Source organism: Bos mutus, chromosome 17 (genome assembly GCF_027580195.1).
Source record: "Bos mutus isolate GX-2022 chromosome 17, NWIPB_WYAK_1.1, whole genome shotgun sequence".
Taxonomy (NCBI): Eukaryota; Metazoa; Chordata; class Mammalia; order Artiodactyla; family Bovidae; genus Bos; species Bos mutus.
In genome coordinates this window covers 8,751,870-8,774,419 of record NC_091633.1, presented here as the reverse complement: position 1 = coordinate 8,774,419, position 22,550 = coordinate 8,751,870, and the positions used below count along the sequence as shown (strand labels likewise).

General features: G+C 49.8%; 1 protein-coding gene across 1 annotated transcript in view; it reads right to left on the bottom strand.

The window, feature by feature from the left end:
* Positions 1-419: 419 nt before the first annotated feature.
* Positions 420-22,550, bottom strand: part of ACACB (acetyl-CoA carboxylase beta) — a 115,184-nt gene continuing 93,053 nt past the window's right edge. The window contains 14 exon segments of the mRNA XM_070385980.1: positions 420-2,013; positions 2,728-2,864; positions 3,148-3,318; positions 4,216-4,370; positions 5,686-5,798; positions 8,964-9,141; positions 10,194-10,329; positions 11,952-12,048; positions 13,885-13,981; positions 15,476-15,596; positions 16,257-16,400; positions 17,649-17,759; positions 20,006-20,126; positions 21,299-21,396. Of these exon segments, the coding sequence (XP_070242081.1) occupies positions 1,887-2,013; positions 2,728-2,864; positions 3,148-3,318; positions 4,216-4,370; positions 5,686-5,798; positions 8,964-9,141; positions 10,194-10,329; positions 11,952-12,048; positions 13,885-13,981; positions 15,476-15,596; positions 16,257-16,400; positions 17,649-17,759; positions 20,006-20,126; positions 21,299-21,396 (1,806 nt within the window). The 3' untranslated portion in view covers positions 420-1,886.

Sequence of the window (22,550 nt, the reverse complement as noted above, 5' to 3'; positions counted from 1 at the left end):
GGAGGCCAGGGCACTGAAGGTGGCCAGTGGGATGACCCTGAGTGCTCAGTGTAGGCCTGGGTAGGCAGCCCAGGCCTCTGGGCACACTCAGTGGCCTGATCCTTTCTCCCTCCCTGGAGGCAGCTGTGCTAAGTCTCCTGAAAGAGGGAAGTCGATCTTACTGGGGAAGGTCTGTTCATGCTAAACTCGGCAACACCAGCTGGCGGACAGCAGCTTGTGTCCAGGTGTGAAATGGCAATGCAAGGATGAAGCGGTCTCCCTGTGGCCTTCGGGAGGGGAACTTGCACCAGAGCTCTGTCCTCCTGAGATGGGGGCTGGCACAAGATCTCAGCAGCGACAGGAGGAGGGAGCCTCCCAGGGAATCCCCTGCCAGTCTGCCTGCCTGCTCTACTCCAGGTAATAAGCCAAGGCCAAAATGCTTCCTTCCAAAAATAATTTATTCCACACATTTCCTGGTAGGTTCCTCCACGCACCGTTCCTGGGTTGTAGCTAGTCATCGATGTATCGTCCCTCCCAAACCCGCAGGGACTCCCCTACATGGAAAGAAATCGGTTCCCAAAGCCGCATGGACTCTTACCGACCCCCATCAGTCTCGGGACACGACAGAGGCTGATTTCTCTTTCTCCCACCCCTCACTGCGCCCACACCACCTACGCTGGCCAGGGCTGTCATCATTGGCCGATGGCCTCAGACATCCCCCAGCATTCCCGCTTGTAGGGGCTTCCCCACGAAACCTCGCTGGCCTCCATGTTGGACAGGTGTAATGTCCGGTGTCCTCAGGCAGACTGCCCGTCACGGCAGTGGAGGATGGCCGGCTCCCTCCATCATGGGCACCAGGGACAGATGGATGCGGCCGGGAGGATCGCAGGTCCTGACGCTGTGTGGTCTTCGGGGCTGTGCTGGCAGCGGCCTCACGAAGCCCTCCCTGAGTGAATCAGCGTGGTCCTCATAGTCCAGTCCTTGGGAACCACCGGCTCTGTCCTCGGGCTACAGCCCCCCACGGACACCGAGGCAGGAGGCGCGAGAGTGAAGGGGACCTGAGGGGCCTCCGAGGCAGGTGACGGCAACCACAGGGGTGACACCTGTGAGCAAGCCAGGCTGCTGAGGTTGGAGGTCTTGCCTCTCTTCTCTGTCCTCCCAGCCCAAGCTGGAGTCCCCTCCTCCTTGGAGAGAAGGGGCAGGCAGAGGGCTGTGAACCACGTGAAAAAAAAAAAGTCTCCCAACGCCCTTGAGCCTAGGGCTATGCAATTTTCTACTAACGAGGGAACTAAGCCAGTAACGGGACTTTGCTAGTGATTAGCTAGGAGTCTCGTGGGGAACAAAACACCATATTGTACTCTTAATTAAAAAAAAAATCATTCATACCCTTTCCTGGGTGAGAGGAATTCAAATAAGGATTCAAATAAGCAGACTACAAAAGTAGATTTTCTCTTTTCTCATCTCTTATTTTGATTTCCTTGTTATACTGCTGAAACCTGTGAGAGGCTTACATCAAGAGCTAGTCCTGGAGTAAAAAAAAATAATAATAATAAGATTCCATGCTCTGATAGAAAATGAGTCTAAAAGAATACCTGGATCCTGCAAGGCAACAGAAAGTGGATGGAAGCTGGAGTGTTTGGGTTCAATTCGATTCAACGATGGAGCAAAGTGTCTTAAAGAGCTAAAAACCAGACTTCCCAGCAATGGAGAAGGGGGCGGTTTCTGCTTGGAAGGGGGCGCTCCCGAGCCTTTTATTAAACAGGAGTGAGCTGGGGGTCAGCAGCCTTGCGGCAACGCCCAGGAGTTTTAAAAAGCAAACCCCCGCGGTCCTGGCAAGGGCCTGCGGTCAGTGGATCGGTGTGGTTTCTCTTGCCCGAGGTCCTGCGAACGACCAGGAGGACCGGGGGTCAGGTAGAGGCCGGGCCGTCCATGGTGGACAGGAGGTGAATGACCTGGGCCCGCTCGGCCGGGCTGATGTGCTGGCTGACGTACACCAGTGAGTCCATGGCCAGCTCGGGGTTTTCTTGAACCAGGCTGCAGGAGTCGGGGGAGGAGGGCGAGGTCATTTCTCCCGCTGAGTTCAGTGGGCCCCCGCCCCCTTGTAGCCCCAGAGCCCCAGGGCCTGTCCCACTCCTGGATGGGCAACCAGCCACCCGGAGCGCCCAACCCTCTTCCTGTCGCAGTCACAGCGGGGGTAATGGTCCTGTGGGGCAGGAGGGCCACAGCACAATCTCAAGGAACAACAGTGGACCCTCCTTCTCACAGGTTGTGTGATCTGACACACACACACTCTCACCCTGAACCTCAGCTTCACCCCCAGATGGGGTCCCATGCGCTCAGCTCCCTACCCCATGGGGACGCGGGGAGCAAGCTGTCCAGAAAGGATCATACCCAGCAGGAGCTGGCAGTCCAAGGACCAGGTGTTCAGAACATGGTTGTCTAAACAAACAAGCTTTGGCCATGACCTTGGATGAGGTCTAACCAGGATAACGAATTGACATCATTGCACCCCCCACCCCCGCAGACGGCATCCCCAGGACTCTGGGCCGGGAGACCTGGCTTGGGGGGAGTGGCGGCCTCTTAGCTGGGGGGCTGGGCTGTGGACCCCGACCCTGAGGTGGGGGCCGTGGACCGTGAGATGCGGTGCACTCGAGTGGCCGCTCTGGGGCCAGGTGACCGGACACGAGTCCTGGTGACCAATGCGGGTGTGGTGAGGGGGCGGGGGGGGGGGGCGGGCCGGCCACTCACCCCCGGATGGTCTTGAGGGCGGAGTCCCGCCTCAGGCACGTGATGTTCTCGCGGATGGTGGAGTGTAGCCCCTCGCTCGCCTGCCCGTGCGCCTCCAGCCACTGCACCACCGTCTGGTTGTTGTCCCACAGGTAGGCCTGAGAGAAAGCGTGACTCGCTCAGGCGTGTCCGACTCTTTGCCACCCCACAGACTGTAGCCCGCCAGGCTCCCATCTTCCCCGCCCAGGGATCGAACCTGCGTCTCCTGCATTGCAGGTGGATTCTTTACCGTCTGAGCCACCAGGTAGGCCTGGGGTGGAGGCTGAGGCTGCATCAGTGAGGGGCCCCTGATGGCTGGGCAGGCCCCCTGGGGCCCCCGCCCCGTGTGTCTCTGCGCCTTGGACCCCCGCCCACGCGTGAGCATCTCTGCCCCAGGCCCACCTTGACGGCGCCCTCCGTCTCCACAAACCAGCGGCGCAGCATGGACTGCACATGCATGTGGCTGAGCTCGGGGCAGGCCCTCAGGACCTCCTGCTTCACCTGGCTCTCCAGTAGCAGGCGGCGCAGGCGCCAGTACAGGAAGCTGCGGGCCGTCTTCCACTCCAGGATGTCCTGCAGACAAGCCGTGGGCCTGAGCCCCGCCCCCGCCCCCGCCCCAGAACGGTGGAGGGGGATTCTAGGAGCTGCCCAGGGCCTGGCCTTGTGATCACTCCCATTTCACAGGCCGGAAAACTGAGGCTCAGGGAGGTGGCAGAGACAGGACACTGCCAGGTCTCCGGAACACCTCCCCTGGGTACAAACCCAGGGCCCACGCCCACCTCTAGACCCAGAACACAGGCTCATGAGGGGTGCGGAGGGCCTGGAGAGGAGGGAGCCCAGCACACAGGGGTGTTCAGGACTGCGGATGACGTCGTGGGGATGAGGCAAGAGGATGGGGTTGTGACCATCAGTGGTGGGGGAGTGTGTTGTGGGAACAATGGTCCCAAACCCGGCCCAGCAGTTCTGAACACACACAGGGGTTGGACTGGTAGTTCCCCAACTTGGCGACCTACTAGAATCTCTGGGGGATTTGGGAAAAAAAAATACTGATGCCTGACTCCCCTCCCACCCATATTCTGATTTAATTGGAGAGCCACCTGGGCACTAGAGTTTAAAAAATATATTTATTTATTTTTGGCTGCATTGGGTCTTAGTTGAGGCACACAGGCTTCCCTCCAGTTGTGGAGAGGTGTGTGGGCTTAGCTGCCCTGTGGCATTGGGATCTTAGTTCCCTGACCTGGGACTGAACCCATGTCCCCTGCATTGGAAGGTGGATTCTTAACCTTTTTGTTTTTGTTTGTTTGGTTTGAATTGTTTTTGTTCTTTAAAAAAAAAAAAATCCCCAGGTGATTCTCACAGGCGGAATTTGCCTCATCCCACAGGCCTGAGTGCAAATATTCTCTGCGTGTGGGACACCAGGTGACCTGAGGCTCGGCCATTCACGCCGACCGGAGCGCCGCAGGCTCTTACGTAAATGACGCCCTTCTCCAGCATCCTGCCCGCCGTGTCGTGGAGGTCGGCGAAGTGCAGCGCCACCTGGTGGTACATGGGCAGCAGCAGGTCCTCCCGGGCCTTCAGCTGGCCCTCCAGCTCCTTGCGGTCCATGTCTGAGAGCTCAGACACTCCTGCGGGCAAGGCAAGAGCCAGGGTTTGCAGGGCAGGCCTGAGCTTTAACCTCCCAAGCCAGGTTGCTCCTGCACCCTCAAAAACACACCCAGTGCTAAACAGCTGGTTCCCACCAGCATCTGTTGTACACATGGGAGTGTGTGTCAGCCCCAGTCTTCCAGTTCATCCTCTCTCTGCTCCCGGTCCCACACGTCTGTTCTCTATGTCCCTATTTCTGCCTTGAAAATAGGTTCATTTGTATCATTTTTTTGATTCCACGTATACGCATTAATATACGATATTTGCTTTTCTTTTTCTGATAGCTTGGCTCAGTGCTCTATGATGACCTAGAGGCGTGGGAGGGGGGTGATGGTGGGAGTGGGGGGTCCAAGAGGGAGGAAACATATGTTCAACAAGGATCCACCTCGTTGTACAGCAGAAACTAATGCAACATTGTAAAGCAACCTGACTCCAATAGAAAAAAATGCACCCAGATTTGCAAGACAGCATTCAACACTCAACTTCAAATTTGTTCCCTTTCATCAGGCCCACTGCGCTTACAGGACACCATCAGTTACCGTTTTTAATTTACATAGTAAAATCTAATAAGGGGATATTATAAACAAGTCTACTCCGATTTGATAATTTAAATGAAACAAACTCCTTGAAATAAAACAAACTACAAAAGCTCACCTAAGAGCAAAGAGATTAAACTGAACAGTCCTCTATATAAAAAAGCAATTGAATTTGTAGTTGAATTATAAATCTTTGCTATCAAAGATTTAAAGAAATAATGCCCACTCAGACTCAGAAAACAGAGGGGGGAACACTTTCTGACACACCCTATGATATCAGCATTACCCTGATACCAAACCAAAGAAATTATATACCCGTCATCACCATAAATCTTGTGAATTTCTGATGACATAGATCAGTTATAAAGGCAATGCTATGTTGCATGGATTTTTAAAGAGAATTACAAATAAGTTGCAAGTGAAGCAAACCTATCACTCAAACAAAATTAGTAAAATGCCGGATGGAAAAATTCTAAAGGGTAATTTTGCTACCAAAATTCAAATGTTTCTCACTGGCTTGAAATACCTCAACTATTCTGTTTTGGGTGTGTTGAGAAATTATACTCACTGAGGCGCTGTGTATGTTTTTTCATGTTAAAGGGCTTGATGGGCTGTGTGGGAACGTTTGAAACATCTCACAGGTGTTGCTGCTGAGTTTTGGTTTGTCTTCACTATTTTTAACCTGATAGAAGCCTCCAGCCATGAGTGGGCTGAGCCCTTTCATGACCTCTGAGAGGTGATACGTTTCAGACCCACTCACCGAGCTGTTCCACGAGCTTCTTGGAAATGGGGTCGAGTCTTCTGATGGTCTTCACCAGATCTTTCTTCCGGTACTTAATCTCCACTGTTCCCTCTGGCTCCAGAACACTCGCTCTGAAAAAGCCAGCAGCGGGGGAGGCGTATATGAGGGGCTCCCCAGTAAGCAACCGCCAGAGGACATGCAGGGGGAGGCAAGACCGCCAGGAAAGCTGGTGGCAGTCCTCTGCTCTGTGGCTGGCTTTCTGCGTGCCCTTGGGCAAGTCACTTCCCCTCTCTGGCCATCTGCTTTTCTATCCATTGAACGAAGAATTAAACCAGCTTTTAAAGTAAAGTGCTCTGGGACTTTCCTGGCAGTCCAGTGGTTAGGACCCCATGCTTCCACTGCACGGGACATGAGTTCAATCCTTGATCAGGGAACTAAGATCCCACATGCCATGGCATGGCCAAAAGCTAAAAAATAAAACAAAAATGTTCTGAACTCTAGAAGGCCCTTTCAGCAACAAGAGTGTGTGACTTTTTCCAGAACAGCATATCCCACCAACTCTTCAGCTACAGTCCTCTCTGGCTTTCCTAATCTCTGCTCTCCTCAGGCCAGGGTGGTGGTGTTGTTCAGTCACTCAGTCATGTCTGACTCTTTGTGACACCGTGGACTGCAGCACACCAGGCTTCCCTGTCCTTCACCATCTCCCAGAGTTTGCTCAAACTCATGTCCATTGCATTGGTGAAGCCATCCAACCATCTCATCCTCTGTCGTCCCCTTCTCCTCCCACCTTCAATCTTTCCCAGCATCAGGATCTTTTCCAGTGAGTCAGTCAGTTGCATCAGGTGGCCAAAAGTACTGGAGATTCACCTTCAGCATCAGTCCTTCCAGTGAATATTCAGGGTTGATTTCCTTTAGGATGGACTGGTTTGATCTCCTTGCAGTCCAAAGGACTCTAAAGAGTCTTCTCCAGCACCACAGTTGGAAAGCATCAATTCTTCGGCACTCAGCTTTCTTTATGGCCTAACTCTCACATCCATACGTGACTACTGGAAAAATCATAGCTTTGATTATATGGACCTTTGTCGGCAAAGTGACGTCTCTGCTTTTAATACTCTCTCTAGGTTTGTCACAGCTTTCCTTCCAAGGAGCAAGCATCTTTTAATTTCGTGGCTACAAGATACTCTTTAATCTCTTAAAGCATACAAAAGCACATGGAGGAATCCAAGATGTGAGTGGCCCCCTCCATTCCCAACCCTCTCACCCCACCCCTTGGTTTCCCCCTGCCCCCTTCTCTTCTGACAGCTGGGAAGCCCTGACCAATATTACATGTAGCTCTGAGCCTCCTGGTGACCAGAGTGAAAAGTTAATGTGACCCCATTTGGGGCTGCCCTCGTCCTGAGTCTTCTGGAGGTCTGACCTCAGCAGCCTCCCGTGAAGGTCACAGGGCACTGAAGGCAGGACAGGCTCGGCTCATTTGCACCATATCACGATGTCTAACGTAACGCCTGAGACACAGTAGGTGCTCAATAAATATACACTGAACTGAGGAAAGAATACGGGAGTAGACACAGGAGGAAGGTGCCTATCTATAACTTGAGCAGAACTATTCTTTTTTAAAAATATGTTTGTTTACTGGGCTGCTCTGGGTCTGAGTTGCAGCATGCAAACTCTTAGTCATGGCACGCGGGATCTGGTTCTCAGACCAGGGATAGAACCTGGGTCCCCCGCACGGCAAGCACAGAGTCTCAGCCACTGGACCACCAGCGAAGTCCTGGGCAGAGCTTGGGGCCTTTACACTCTCACAGCATTTGGCATAGTCTTCATTTTGAAGACACTCAAACACTGAGTTACAAGCATTATTGTCAGCATCCTTTCTGGAAGAATCTATCTGGGACAGATTCCCACTTGAAAAAAAAAAGTGCCAGGAAGGTTTCTCTCCCCTGAGGAACTGGTGTCCTCTCATGCAAGTATACATTTTAGTCATTCGCTTGTCCAGTATTTCCCAAGCACCCATTAGGAGTCAGGTACTGTACTAGGCCCTAGGCTATAACAATAAATAAAAATGAATAAAACATAGCCTCTATGGAACAGTTTTGGGGAAGACTGAGAGTCTAGTAAGAACTAGACATCTAATCTTATTTCCCTTTTCATCTTGGCTGCCAGGAAGCTCAGGTGCTTTTCGTCTTTCTTTTTTCTTTGGCTGCACCAGGTCTTCGTTGCTGCATGGGCTGTCTCTAGTTGCAATGAGTGGGGGCTACTCTCTAGATATGATGCTCAGGCTTCTTGTTGTGGTGGGTTCTCTTGCTGTGAGGCACGGGTTCTAGAGTGCATGGGCTCAGTAGTTGTGGCTTGTGAGCTCAGCTGTCCCGTGGCATGTGGGATCTTAGTTCTCAGACCAAGGATCAAACCCGTGTTCCTGCATTAGCAGGTAGATTCTTAACCACTGGACCACCAGGGAAGTCCTAATTAATTAATTAATATACAATCAATCAATTGATCATAATTAATATTTATTTTAATATATTTAATATTACTATATTATAATTAATTATATATTAATTAATATAAATATATTATATATTATTATATATAACACAATAATATGTATTAATATATTTATATAAATTAATAATTATATATAATATATTATTATATTATATGTAATATATAATATGATATATAAAAATTAGTATATAATATATATAATAATAATATAATTAATTAATTATATATAATCTATTATACATATAATATATAAAATATGTATAATATATAATTATATATGTTATAATTGTATAATATATATCATATTTTATGTAATTATGTAATTATATAATATAGTTACTATATTATATAATATATATTATATAATTATATATATTATGACTTAATATAGTCTATATATTATTATTATATAATAGTATATAATATAACATATATTTATATATTATTAATATATCAATACTATATATTATATTAATTATATATTATAATTATATATTATAATTTTTATATTTTCTTTAAGTGATTGCAAACCTTGGGAAACAGGTGAGTGTAAGTTGTGAAAGAACAAATTACAATTCCTCCACTACTTCTGGGCTCCAGTCACTAATTACACTGAGAAAATCCAGTAGCATGTTGGACGCTGGTTTCAGACTGGGAGAACTGGCAGCTCTCCACCCCTCTGGAAGTTCAGAACAGCCCTGCGATCCCCAGAGTGCGACTCCCAGGGTGTGGGGCCTCAAGACTGGGAGTGAGAGCAGGAAGGCGGGGCTGGGCTGGGGCGGCACACCCACCTGCTCTCTCTGTCCGCGTACATCTCTATGCACAGCGGGTTGATGGAGGTGTCCATGACTGCCCAGGAGCCGCCCCGGACCTCCGCATAGGGCGGGATGTAGATCAGGACGGGCTGTCTGTACTTCCGGAGGCCATCCACGATGTAGGCTCCGAACTTTAGCACCTGGTCATACATGTCTGAAAAGCAAGGCAGCCACCGTTGAGGCGACCTCTGGCCCACCCTTCGCTGCCCAGGGGTTGTGGTGAGGCTCTCATGGGGCCAGGAGGCAGGATCAAGGCACAGAGGGCTCCCTTGACCAGGTCCTCCTCCCTGCCGGGGCCTCAACATTCCCACCCAGAAAAGGAGGCATGGGCTGATCTCTAAGATCCCTTCCAGCCCTGGCTCAGAGATGCCCCCGGCCTGTCCCTCTGTTTCCAGAACAGAACCCTCTCCAAGGATAACACAGTCTCTTCCCTCTTGCTGCCCACAGGCATATGGTCCTTATTTTCTACCAAGACACGTCTAATTAGGCATGGTACATGGAAACAACAGCACAATAACAAAATCTAGGACCTCCCTGCTGGCCCAGTGGCTAGGACTCTGAGTTCGCAATGCAGGGGGCCCAGGTTCAGTCCCCGGTCAGGGAACTAGATCTCACACGCTGCAACTAATACCTGGCACAGCCAAATACACAGATAAATATTTTTAAAAAACAACTCAAAATCACACGGAGAGTAACCACCACATGCAGACGCACCCTCACCTTGGCCCTCTGAGGTTGATCTATCCTTACCCCTCTTTGCAGAGGAGAGAAACTTTGGCTTGGAGCAGTCACCCACCCAACAAGGACTCAGACCAGGTCTGCCCGGCCCCAGTCCAGCTCTTTCTGAAACATCCCACTGACAGCCTCTGTCTCTTGAAATGCGCTCAGTGCCTTGAAGCACTTGCATTTGAGTGTCAGGTCACTGAGGCTCACAGTAGCCCCCTAAGGAGGGCAGGAGCCTTCTCATCTTCCTAAGTGGGGAGGTGACAGCCCAGGTCACTCGGCAGCTTCCGGGGGCCACCCCTGCCTCTCCCTGCATGACGGGGACCTCTGGAAAGTCACACTGGAAGCCCTCAGTTCCCTGAACAGCTCTCGTCTGCAGGGCTGCAGGAAGTGCAACTAAGATGATGATGTTGCGATTCCCAAGGGAGCTGTCCAGGGTGCTGACCCCGAGGCTTCAGGGCACCCACAGGAAGGCCACTTTACCTTTCATGCCCCCGGAGAACCCCCTCCAGTTGGCAAAGATCATCAGGGGCAACTTCTCCCGGTTGAAATCTTTGATGGCCTGGGCCGTCTTATAGGCCGAATCTGGGAACCACACCTGGCCAGCCTGCTGGATTATCTGGAACACAGAGCAGCCTGCGTCAGACTCCTCTGAGCAGAACATGGGATGGCTGCCCACATGGCACCCTGGAGGGCAGGCAGCCTGATTGGCATCGGTGACAACACCAGAGATGGGGCTCAGACATGTGACTCTCATGCTGCGGCCCAGGGAGGCTCCTGTTGCCTGTTGATAGGTGCCAAGCTAGTAAATGCCACCCTGAGTAGGGTCCCAGGACCCGCCCTCTGACTTCTGAACTCCTCCCAGGGTGCGATGTGGCCCACCCTAGAAACAGCAACAGTGGAGAAGGAAATGGCAACCCACTCCAGTGTTCTTGCCTGGAGAATCCCAGGGATGGGGGAGCTTGGTGGGCTGCCGTCTATGGGGTCGCACAGAGTCGGACACGACTGAAGCGACTTAGCAGCAGCAGCAGTGACCATATAACATCCAGCTGAAGACTAGCAGGGGGGTACTGTTTCTGCCCCCTTCTGATGCCTATGTCAGAAGCTTTCTCTATCTCCTTTATACTTTAATAAAACTTTATTACACAAAAGCTAAAAAAAAGAAAGAAACAGCAACAGTGACGGGGGCAGGAGGAGGGAGGAATTCCTAGGGACCTGTCATCCTCTGAAGAAGACAGTGAGGAGCACCAGGCATCCTGCAGACACAGTGCTGGGGCCCCCACCCCACCCCACTCCAGAGCCAAGGATGCCTCTGAATCTGAGCTGGAAGGACAGACATGTGGCCACTCAGGACCTGCTCCTGTCAGCTCAACCGGCCTACACAGCAGACCCAGCAAAACCACAGTCATGGTCGTCAGAATGGCCATCATCAGAGAGTGCAGAAACAAATGCTGGCGAGGACGCAGAGAAAAGGGGACCCTGGAACACTCCTGGTGGGCATGCTAACTGGTGCTGCTACTATGGAAAAGAGTATGGAGGCTTCTCAGAAAACTAAAAACAAAACTGCTATATGACTCAGCAACTCCCTTCCTGGGTACGTATGTGTATATATAACCCAGTGCTAATGTGAAAAGATACATGACCTCAGTGTTCACAGCAGCACCGTTTACAGTAGCCAAGATACGGGAGCAATCCAAGTGCCCGACGACAGATGAATGGAGAAAGACGACGTGGCGTATGCACATATACAAGGGGATACTGCTCAACCACTAAGAATGGAATTCTGACATATGCAGCAATGTGGATAGGTCTAGAGAACACTATACAGAGTGAGATTAGTCAGAGAAAGACAAGCACTGTATGTTATCACTTATATGGAAAACCTAAAAAATAATACAAATCAACATACAGGCAAAGCAGAAGCAGACTCACAAAAATAAAACAGACAAAAAACAAACTAGGGAGTTACCAAAGGCGAGAGAGAAGATGGGAGGGACACACAGGGGCATGGGATTAAGAGACACAAACTGCAATGTATGAAATACCACAGCAACAAGGACATACTGTACAGCACAGAGAAATACAGCCATTATCTTGTAGTAACTTTTAATGGCACACAATCTGTAGAAATGCTGAATCACTATGCTGTACACCTGAAATGAATGTAATTTGTAACTCAACCTCACTTCAATAAAAAAAACAAAACATGAAAAGAGCCAGCCCAGCTCCCCGGCCCCTAACCTTGGCCTCAGAATCCAGGTTGGCAGGGTCGGCGGGCACGACCAACTCCACCGTCCGCGTCTCTGCAGCGATCACTCCGACGGGGATACCCCCCAGCCTGCAAGGCGGACCACAAGTGAGCAGGGGCGCGGGGCAGCACCCCAGGCCAGTTCGGGGGGGCAGGTGAGTCCAGCCAGCCCAGGCTGATATTCTACAGGCACGTGGGCCGGGATGAGGGTGGACAGAGAAAAGCGTGCTGTTTTCAACTTGGCCCTGAAGTGGTGAAAAGCCTCACAAACAAGCAGGCTGGAAAAGTCCTCTGGGTGCCCATGTCGGGGCAACAGCTGCCGGGGTTGTGGGGAGGCTTGGGCCAAGTCAGGGATGGGAGCAGCATCGTCCCCTAGAACTTTCTGTGATGATGGCCACACTCTCTAGCAGCCTGACCAGTGTGGCAGCTGTGAGCTGCACATGACCACGGAGCATCTGAAACACGGCAGGGACGGCTAAGGAACTGAACATGTGACATGCTCTTTCACTGTGTGATTCCTCTGAATTTGAGCTGTCACACGTGGCCAGCAGCCACCACGGTGGACAGCACGGGTCCAGACCCCACGCCACATCGGGAAAGGATGGAGGTATGCTAAGCCTGAGCAGCTTCAGTTACGGGCGGTCAATGGCATCAGTCTCCATCAGCACCCGCCACCGGCTGCCCCTGGCCACCTGTGTCACTTGATTCCTCTTGGTTACACTCCAACAGTTTATGGGGCAGGTTTGGGGAGAGCAGTCTTCAAATCAAGCACTTCCATGTGGAAGGGGGAATAGATTTCATCTCAGTTTAAAGAACATATTCCAGGGGATTTCCCTGGTGGTCCGGTGGTTAAGAATCCACCTTCCAATGCAGGTGCCATGGATTTGATCCCTGGGTGGGGAACTAAGATCCCACATGTTGCGGGGCAACTAAGCCCACATACTGAATGAAGACAGTGCAGCCCCCCAAAAAAAGAACATTTGAAAAAAGTAAAACACTTATGGAGAGAAGCAATCCCAGTAACAGACTTAGTATTTTAACAGTTATTACAGAGAAGTAAATAACAACAATAATGGCAGCTGCTATTAACAACATTATGGAGCATTTATGATTTTTAAATGCTTTTTATTTATTTAAAAAATATTAACTACCATGTGGCACTTGGGATCTTAGTTACTCAGCCAGGTGTCAAACCCGCACCCCCAGCAGTAGAAGCAAGGAGTCTTAACTGCTGGACCACCGAGGAATTCCCCATTTGTGATATTTTAAATGCCTAACACATCACCACTTCTATTAATCCCAGCAATCCTTCGGGAGTGGGAAGGGGCGGAGTTATCAGCCTCATTGTACAGATGAGGATGTAAAGGCCCAGAGCGGGTGAGTGACAGCAGAGGTCTGACTCGAGAACCTGAACTCGTAGTGCCTGTCTTGTGCCAGGAATCTGAGTGGTAAATTATGAGGCTGTTGCTTTGGGCTCCATAAGAGGAAGAACTCTGGGGCAGCTGGACTCATCCCGAAGAGAAGGAGTGAGCTCAGCTTTGAAAGAATCCAAGCATTATGCCTTCCGCCAGCTCTGGTATACAATAGCGGTTCCTGCCCACGGCCCTCCTAAATGGAGTTCGTACTTCTGACTGTGTGGTTTCCCAGAGAGCACCAGGGCCACCTTCTGATTCCCAAAGGGGTTCATGGCCCCCCTGGCGAGGGTGCCCTGGCCCAGGGGCAGACACAAGGGGCAAGGGTCCTGGCCCCAGGAAGAAGTTGGTGGTGTGTCTTCTAAAGTTATGGACAAATCCAGACTCAATGAAGACTTTCATCAGCCAGAAACACTCCCCGCCCCCCAACTCTCTGCATTGGTTTTTCTTTCAGAAAATCCAAGGCCAGGGAGAAAGCATCGCTGAGGCCGCCTGGGCCCGCCCTCAGGGTTACCTTGCTCTTCCCGTCACCACAGTCTGGGCCCAGGGCACCATGATCTCCTTGAAACTGCCCTGGTCAAAGAATCCACTCTGCCAGGATCCCTTCAGAGCTGTGGGCAGAAGGGCAGAAGCTCAGGCCGGGGTCTGGTTGCTGAGGGCCCCCGGTGTCCACCTGGAGGGCAGACTCCTCTGCCCTCTCTCTAGGACAGCCTGACGTTGACAGCCCAGATACCTTTGTTCCTGGAAAACAACAACACTTCCCCTGCCCAGCCCCCAACACACAAAACCAGGGCTGCCAAACGATACGCCGAATCCGGAAGTCAGTCCATACAGAACACCCACCACACCAACCTCCCTCAACGCCAAGCACGAGGAGACCCTGGTCACAGCCTCTGCAAAAAGAGCAGGTGGCTGCCTTCGGAAGGCACGATTTCAGAAGGGACCATCTACTCTGAAAAACACTCATCCCGGACCTGGGGGCTGCAGCCTCAAAACCGTTACACTGCGAAGAACGTGTTCCATTGAGAGACAGAGAGGCAGAGAAAGGGAGAGTGAACAAGCGGATGTCAGTTGCGGCCGTCCTGGGGAGGACGCGGTGCCTGGGATCCACACCGCGCTGTACGTGTCTGTGGTTTGGACACGAGGAGGCAGGTAGCAGGAGAGATCTCACTTTGCAGGAATAGCGGGGCTGGGCCCCTGGGAGCAAAGCACCCCAGCCTCAGGGTCTGCCTGGGGGCCGGCCCTACTAGCTGGAGCAAATGGTCGGTAACATATCAGACGTTTTTAAAAATCAAGCTAAAGCCAGTGCTCGCAGGTGAGAAAGCCTAAGAGAAGTAGCAGAGGAGGGGACAGGCCACGGGGCATCTTTCGCTGGTGGAGCTGGCATGCTCCTGGCGGCACCTCCCTTGCCCCACGCAGCTGGAAGGAGAGGCCGAGTTCTAAAAGGGGCAGCACGTGAAATTCTAGACTCGGGATTGTGGCAACAGGGGCAGCTCAGCTTTCCAGTTCTGTCCTGGTGGCTCAGAATGTAATCAGATACCTCCATGAGGCCAACCTGTCCCTTTGGGGGATGGGGACAGGGAGGGAGGGAGGGAGAATGTGGGCACGTGCAAGCACGTGCGTGCACACGGGTGTGTTTGGATATATGTGTGCACACCCACGTGTGTGTCTACAAACGGAGCTGCAGAAGAGGCAAAGTTGCTCGTCCTGGGTGAACTCATGGAGAGCTACCTTATGAAGGTTTAAGCCAAACAGAAAGAGAGAGGGACAGAGAGAGAAGCGCTCTTCTCTCTGAAACCCTGAGGTTGCAGCCCGAGTTGCCACCTATGTGACCACATCTGGGGCAATTTCAGGGAAGGAGGTCATGACCTCTGCTGCTTCTCACCTCCATCCATCAGCTCCAGAAACCGGAGGCTGTTCCCACCCCTTCTCGGTCATCAGCTTGGGAAAAGCACAGAGAAAAATCTCCATTCTTCCACCCCTTTTTGCATTCGACCTCACGTGTATCCCTTGGCGATAATCTTCTACTGACTCATTCTTTTATCTTGGTGGCAGAAAAGAAACCCCAAAACCCAGGGCTCGGACTAAACCCCGGAGGGACCTACTTGGGTGAGGTCTTCCTGCAAGCAGCCACCGGGGGTCGTAGGGCCCGCGAGATGGTTGGAATTCAATTTCTCTGTCAATGGGGTCCTTGGGTGTGACGACTGGGACTGGGCTGCGATTATCCTAGGAAAGAAAGTCAGGTCTCCCACTCGGTCCTTCAGGCTCGTCAATAATGTCTGCAATTCACTCTTTGCCCTCCTCTCCCCTTCCGACTATGGTGATGCCTGGCTACGTGGCAGAAGCCCAACCCAAAGTAGGTCATCATCACAATTAGGAGTAGCATTTGGCTGAGGGCCTGCCAAGCGCTGAACTCCACACATCATGTCACTGAGCCATCAGTGATAACACCCTGGGATGGGTGCCATTGTTACTCCCACTTTACAGATGAGGAAACTGAGGCTTAGAAAGATTAAGAGATGGTCCTGAGGTCTCATTGCTACGAGAAGGAAGCCAGAAATCAAATCCAGCCTGACTGCAAAGCCTGAGGATTCTCTGTTGTCCGTGTTACCTCTTTTGATGACAGGCAATGTCACCTCTTTCTAAAGGATAGACACACAGCCTCCATACAAAGTCATCAAAAAAAAAAAAAAAAAAAAATAACAGTGAGTACAGGGCTGGGCATCAGAGAGGGAAGGAGGGAAGAGAAAAGAAAAATTAACCCTAGACACGATTTCAGTGTTACCTACTCCCTACCCTTCCACACCATTTGGCAAATGAACCAGATAACAGAGTCTTCCAGGCTCCAAGCTTCAAGAGGCGGGGGCGGGGGGAAGGATACTGCACCTTTGGCATATAGGACAGCCATTCCAGGATGGTACAAACACCCTCAAAGTCATCTGGCACGGTGACATGCGAGACGCCATTGTGATGCATGATCTGCACACCGCCCAGCTGGTTGTTGGACGTGTAAACGTCTCTGCCCAGGACCTGCTTTGACATGACACGGTTAGCAAGGTCCTGCCCGACCTGGGGGCCTTCCATCTGTTCAGATGGTCCTCAACCCTGGCTGCAAGTCAGAATCACCTGGGAGCTTTCAAAAGTCCTGATGTCCAGGCTGCAGGCAGCCAGACCAATTACATCAGAATCTCAGGTATCTGTTGTTTTTTTTCAACTTCCAGATAATTCCATTATGCAGCCCAATTTAAGAACCAGAGATCCACCTGGTGACTGGTCATCTCCAGGCAAAACCCAACCTAGTGTTGCTGATGGAGCAGGTCTGCAGTGGGGCCAGAGAACTTTGTATTTTTATCATGATCCCAGGTAATGCTGATGCTGCTGGTTCAGGGGCCAGACTCTGAGACCCACTGTGGGATTTTTAGCAGACCTGATGTTAGGGAGGCCTTACAGCATTGTGGAAGGCATTTCAAGACAGTAAACAGTCACACGAAACTGTGTTCACTAGGAGTCTAACTATGTAAAGACATGAGATGAGAGGAAAACTACACAAAAACTACAGTAGGGACAAAATTACTTTTTTTGTTTTTTTGGTCTTTTCCCAATTTTCTGCAATGTGTAATGCTATTTTAATAAGTTTTAAAATTTAAATTACAGTAACACAGAGAATTAGTTCCACCAGAAGAGCCTAACACATACATTGTTGCTGTTAAGTCACTCAGTTGTGTCGGACTCTTTTTCAACCCCGTGGACTGTAGCCCGCCAGTTTCCTCAGTCCATGGGATTCTCCAGACAAGAATACTGGAGTGGGTTGCACTGGAGTGAGAAATGGCAATTTCATTCTCCGGTGGATTTTCCTGACCCAAGGATCGAACCTGCATCTCCTGCTTTGTAGGCAAACTCTTAACGCTGAGCCACCAAGGAAGCCCAATACACACCTATATGTATGTATGTATCTATCTATAATATATGTTAGCTCATAAGAGGCCCATATAACTGCAAAATGAAAGAACAGCTCTCATAATAGCAGGGATGGAACTGGCTTCTTTTTTCCCTTTTCTTGCTGCATCATGTAGCTTGTGGGATCTTAGTTTCCCAACCAGGGATTGAACCCGGGCCCTCAGCAGTGAGAGTGTGGAGTCCTAACCGCTGGACCACCAGGGAATTCCTGGAACTGCTTTCATGCTGAGAAAAATTCCCCACTGGGGACACTGGGAATGTCAGAATGAGCCCGCCCGCCCCTACACGTCCACTCCCCGGCTGTCCCTTCAAGGTGGTCACCTTATTGAGCGCCGTCGCCCCCGTGAGGATGATGTGGGAATTCTCCACCTGGATCACTCGCTGGCCCAGCCTCACCAGGTAGGCCCCGATCCCGAGGGCCCGGCAGCTCACCTGTGGAGACAGGACCCCTCCTGCATTCCTCAGGGCCAGTGCCCCGCCCCCCACAGCGGGGACGGTCCAGGAGCCACTGGGCATGAGCGGAAGCTCAGCTTGGCCACGGGCATCCTGATCGGTGGCCGGACAGCGTGGGCTCAAGCCTGTCCTTCAGGCTGCCTGACCTCGACCGAAAGAATGGGGCTAGCGAGGAAGAGTGTTGTAAAGACACACGCAGACGTGGAATGTTCTGGCTCTTACTTCAAGAGGCATCTCTGTGGTTCTTCTGAGTTTGGTCATTCCCAAGACACTGCATGCATTCACACAATGAAAGGAAGCCTAGGAGGGCGGGTGAAACTGGGAAAAAATGATCGAGGTCTGTGTCCAGTTAACAGTGTCGTGCCAATGTCAGTGTCCTTGTTTTGATCACATACGACAGTTACACGAGACTCTATCACACGGGAGCTGGACGAGGGGCACCCACGACCTGCCTAAACTATCTCGTAACTTCCGACGCAGAACTATTTCAAAATAGGAAGATTTATACAGGCAGACCTCATTTTATTGTACTTCATGGATACTGAGGTTTACTTACTTATTTATTTTTTAACAAAGTTTGTGGCAATCCTGTGTGTCAGATGAGGGTTAGCATTTTTTAGCCATAAAGGATTTTAAAATTAAAGTGTATACATCTTTAAAAGACATAATGCTACCGCAGACTTAACAGACGACAGTACAGTATAAACGTAACTGTTACATGGATTGAGAAACCAAAAAATCTGTGTGACTTTATTACAATCTCCACTTCAATACTATATTCATTCACTTTACCATAGAGGTCTGGGACCAAACTGCGACATCTCTGAGGTGAGCCTGTCTGTGTATATATATATAAATTAGAGATATGTAAATGTATATCTATTTTGGAATATATAAAAATATTCCTTTTTATATCCTTCAAAAGAAAATGACATATTTTGGAATATGTAAATACATATATGTCTTTTTATTTTGAAATAGGTATGAAACATACATAATGACACCTACACGATACGCCCAAGGAAGACACTCAAGGCCAGCATTTTCCACCTTGGAAACTGAAGAGCCAAGACGAAGGGTAAAAGTCAGGACTTGAGTGACAGTTTACCACTGAAGAGAACTATTACTACGACTCCAACAGAAACAGAAGATATTTCTGTAAAGGCCACACTAGGGAATGAGAAGACAGTCACTTCGTATCAGTTAAAATTAGATAAAAGTTCTTTTTTTTTTTTTTTTCCCACACTGCTGGGCATGCAAGATCTTAGTTCCCTGACCAGGAACTGAACCCGTGCCCCCTTGCAGAGAAAGTGTGGAGTCTTAGCCACTGGGCCACCAGGGAAGGCCCAAAAGTTCTTCTAAATACTCAATATCTTTTAAAGAAGAAGAGATTGAATCCTGATTCAAGCCAACCAACTATAATAAGACATTTTGAGATAACTATGAAAACTGAAGCCAAGCTGAGTTCTGACGATATAAAGAATTGCTGTTGATATTGTTGGGTGTAATAGTATCATGGTTATGTTATTAAAAAAAAAAAAAGAATGGGAGAGCATTTGTCTAGCAAAGAGCCACACTATGGTACTTACAGATGGAAAGATATAAGTGGAGGCTGCTTTAAAATATTCCAGAACAGCGGGCAGATGGGCTGAGGATGCAGGAATGGTTACACGCTGACAACTGTTGGAGCCGGTGATGAGTACATGGGGCTCATTATCAATTCTCTTTACTTTGGCAACTTTTTTTACATTTATTCTTACTTGGAGGATAATTGCTTTAATTATGTTGTGTTGGTTGTTTCCATACAGCAAGGTCAATCAGCCATCAGAAAACACACGTGCCCTCCCTCTGACCCTCCCTCCCACCCTCTACCCCAGCCCACCCCTCTGGGTTGTCGCAGAGCGTTGAGTTGGCTCCGTGTCATGCACCAGCTTCCTGCTGGCTATTGTACGTATAGGAATGTATAACACATGTCTCAGTGCTCCTCAATTCCTCCCACCCTCCCCTTGCCCTGCTGTGTCCACAAGTCTGCTGTGCCTGTGTCTCTATTCCTGCCCTGCAAATGGGTTCATCAGCACCAGCTTTCTAAATTCCATACATACGCGTTAATATATGATACTTGCTTTTCTCCTTCTGACTTACTTCACTTTGCATGACAGGCTTTTCCTGATTAAAGTTTTCATAATAAAAAGTTGAGTTGGAAAAGAAAACGGGCGGGGACTCACCATGCTGATGGTGACGATCTCGTCGTAATCCTGGGAGGTCTCCCCAGCAATCATGCCTGAGCCCCTCAGGTTCTCTACGCCCAGGCCCTCCTCCTTCCCAATGATGTCCGTGATGACATACCTTCAGGAACCAAACGAGAGTTACAGACTGAGCTCCAGCCTAGGACAATCCAAGGCTGATGTGCTTCCCAAGGACCCGGAGAAGGAAGGCTGAGCAAGGTGAGGGACTGGAGGGTGAGAAAGCAGCCAACGGCGAGATGAAGGCAGGGGTCTAGGACCCTCACGATTGGCCCTCAAGTTTCCAGAAGGGCAAGTACAGCCTCGATGATGATCACCCCTCCAACCAAAGAGAAAGTCTGCTGATTCAGAGCGTGTCCTAACAAAGCATCACCCATGCCCTGCACTCCTTCGGAGACAGTCTAGAACAGCCTTTGGTCTGCAGAGAGGTGGGCGTGTGCCCGGGGAAGGCATTCGGCTCATGACCGACCAATCATGGCCACGGAAGTCCACCGCACAGCCGAGCCTCCCTGATGACCCGAGGCGGAGCTGCTGTGTAATAACAGAAGTGCACAACAAACGCAGAAGCTGAAGCACCCCAAACCATCCCTGCCTCCTGGTCTGTGGAAAAATCAGTCCCTGGTGCCAAAAAGGCTGGGTCAGGCCCTAACCCGTTAGGGATTCACAAGGCATTTCAGTGCATTAAATGCTCTGAGAAGGTCTGCAGTAAAGATGCTTGTTGGATCTCATCTAACCCAGTGTTTCCGAAACTTACTTGACTATGGAAAATCTTCCCACCACCGCCCCCCCACCACCCAAAATCAATGACTAACATCCCAGGAAACTCAGCCTGGGAAATTTTGATTTAAATCAGAATCTGATTTTAAAAACCTACAACCTTCCCTGGAAACGACACCAGTATCGCCCTTGACGTTCTCATGGAGCAGACCCTGTCCACGTCTTCCCAGCCCACCCAGTGAGTCAGTTTGGCTCATTTGGTCATAAAATGTGAGCCCACAAGCTCTGGGGACATGCAGGAATCCAACCTAACTGTCCCCGAGTGATGTGCTGTTTTTGTGAGAGATGTGCCTCATGTGGGGACAGCAAGGATGGGGTCACCCTAAAGGGGGCCCCAGGTGTCTGAGCTGTCAGTGCCCACAATGGAAGCTGGGGGGACCCTCTGTACAAACACCCCCACCTGCTTGAGAAACTGTCAGCAGCCCAGAGGCAGATTCCCCACGAGCAGCTGAAATGAACCACAGTCAGAACATGGGAGCTGCCTGCTAAGTTATTTACCTGGATTCTCCATCTTCCTCCACGTGTTTACAATGGACGGAGTTCAGGGAGCTGATTCTGGTGTAGTCTTGAGGGGTCAGGTACAGGTATTTAATTCCCTTAAAAACATGTAAATACTTCAATGAGGCTATTAGTCCAGCTCTGTGTACTCAACAGCCACTGTTTTTAGTGCCAACACTGTGTTTGAAGGATGCAGGAAGGACACTGTGTTAATAACAGTCACCTGTCTGATGTTAACAGACATCTGATGTTAACATATTAATAACACCAATTAACTGAACGTCTGCTCTGTGGTTGCCACTCACCCTTACCACACAACCTCACTTTTCCTCTGGCCATCTCTCTGATTCACTATCTGTTTGTTTTTAAATCTTTATTGAATTTGGTACAATATTGTTTCTGCTTTATGTTTTGTTTTTTTGGCCCCCAGACACATGGGATCTTAGCTCCTCCACCAGGGATCGAGCCCTCGGCCCCTGCATTGATAGGGGGAGTTTTAACCACTGGACCACCAGGGATGTCACTGATTCAGTGTTGTTTAATCATCTTTTCATTCTCTCTCCCCAAAGGAGCCTTTCAGATACTTCTTTTTCCCTGATTACCAACCCCTTTGCCCCAGTCAAGTTTTATTATAGATATACTGGTTATGTAATAAATGTACGCATATGTGTGTGTGCACTTCTACATGAAAATAATACTTTTTGTCCCTTTTGGGGGGACAATACCACCTCCTTGAGAACCTGTGCCGTGGTTGCAAAGAATGCCTCTGTTCCCTGCATTTTCACATCACAAGATATGTGTTTTTCTTTATTCATTCTGCCTTTTATAATGTCCTGAGGTCTTCTGGATGAATTGTAAGAACTTCCTGAGGCCAGGGATTATATACCACTCACCTCTGCATCCTTGGTATGTACTGTGTTCAGAAGATGCTCAGTATGTATTGATATTAAGTACATGTTTATATAAGAAATAACTATTTTCATTATTTTTCTCCAAGGATCCTTCTGAGAGCTTCTGAAGTAGCTCAGTGGTAAAGAATCCGCCTGCCAATGTAGCAGACACGGGTTTGATCCCTGGGTTGGAAAATCCTCTGGAGAAGGAAATGGCTGCCCACTCCAGTATTCCTGCCTGGAGAATCCCATGGACAGAGAAGCCTGGCAGGCTATAGTCCATGGGGTCACAAAGAATCAGACATGACTGACTAACACTTTCAGAGCTCTATGAAGTGACTACTACGATTATTCCCACTTTA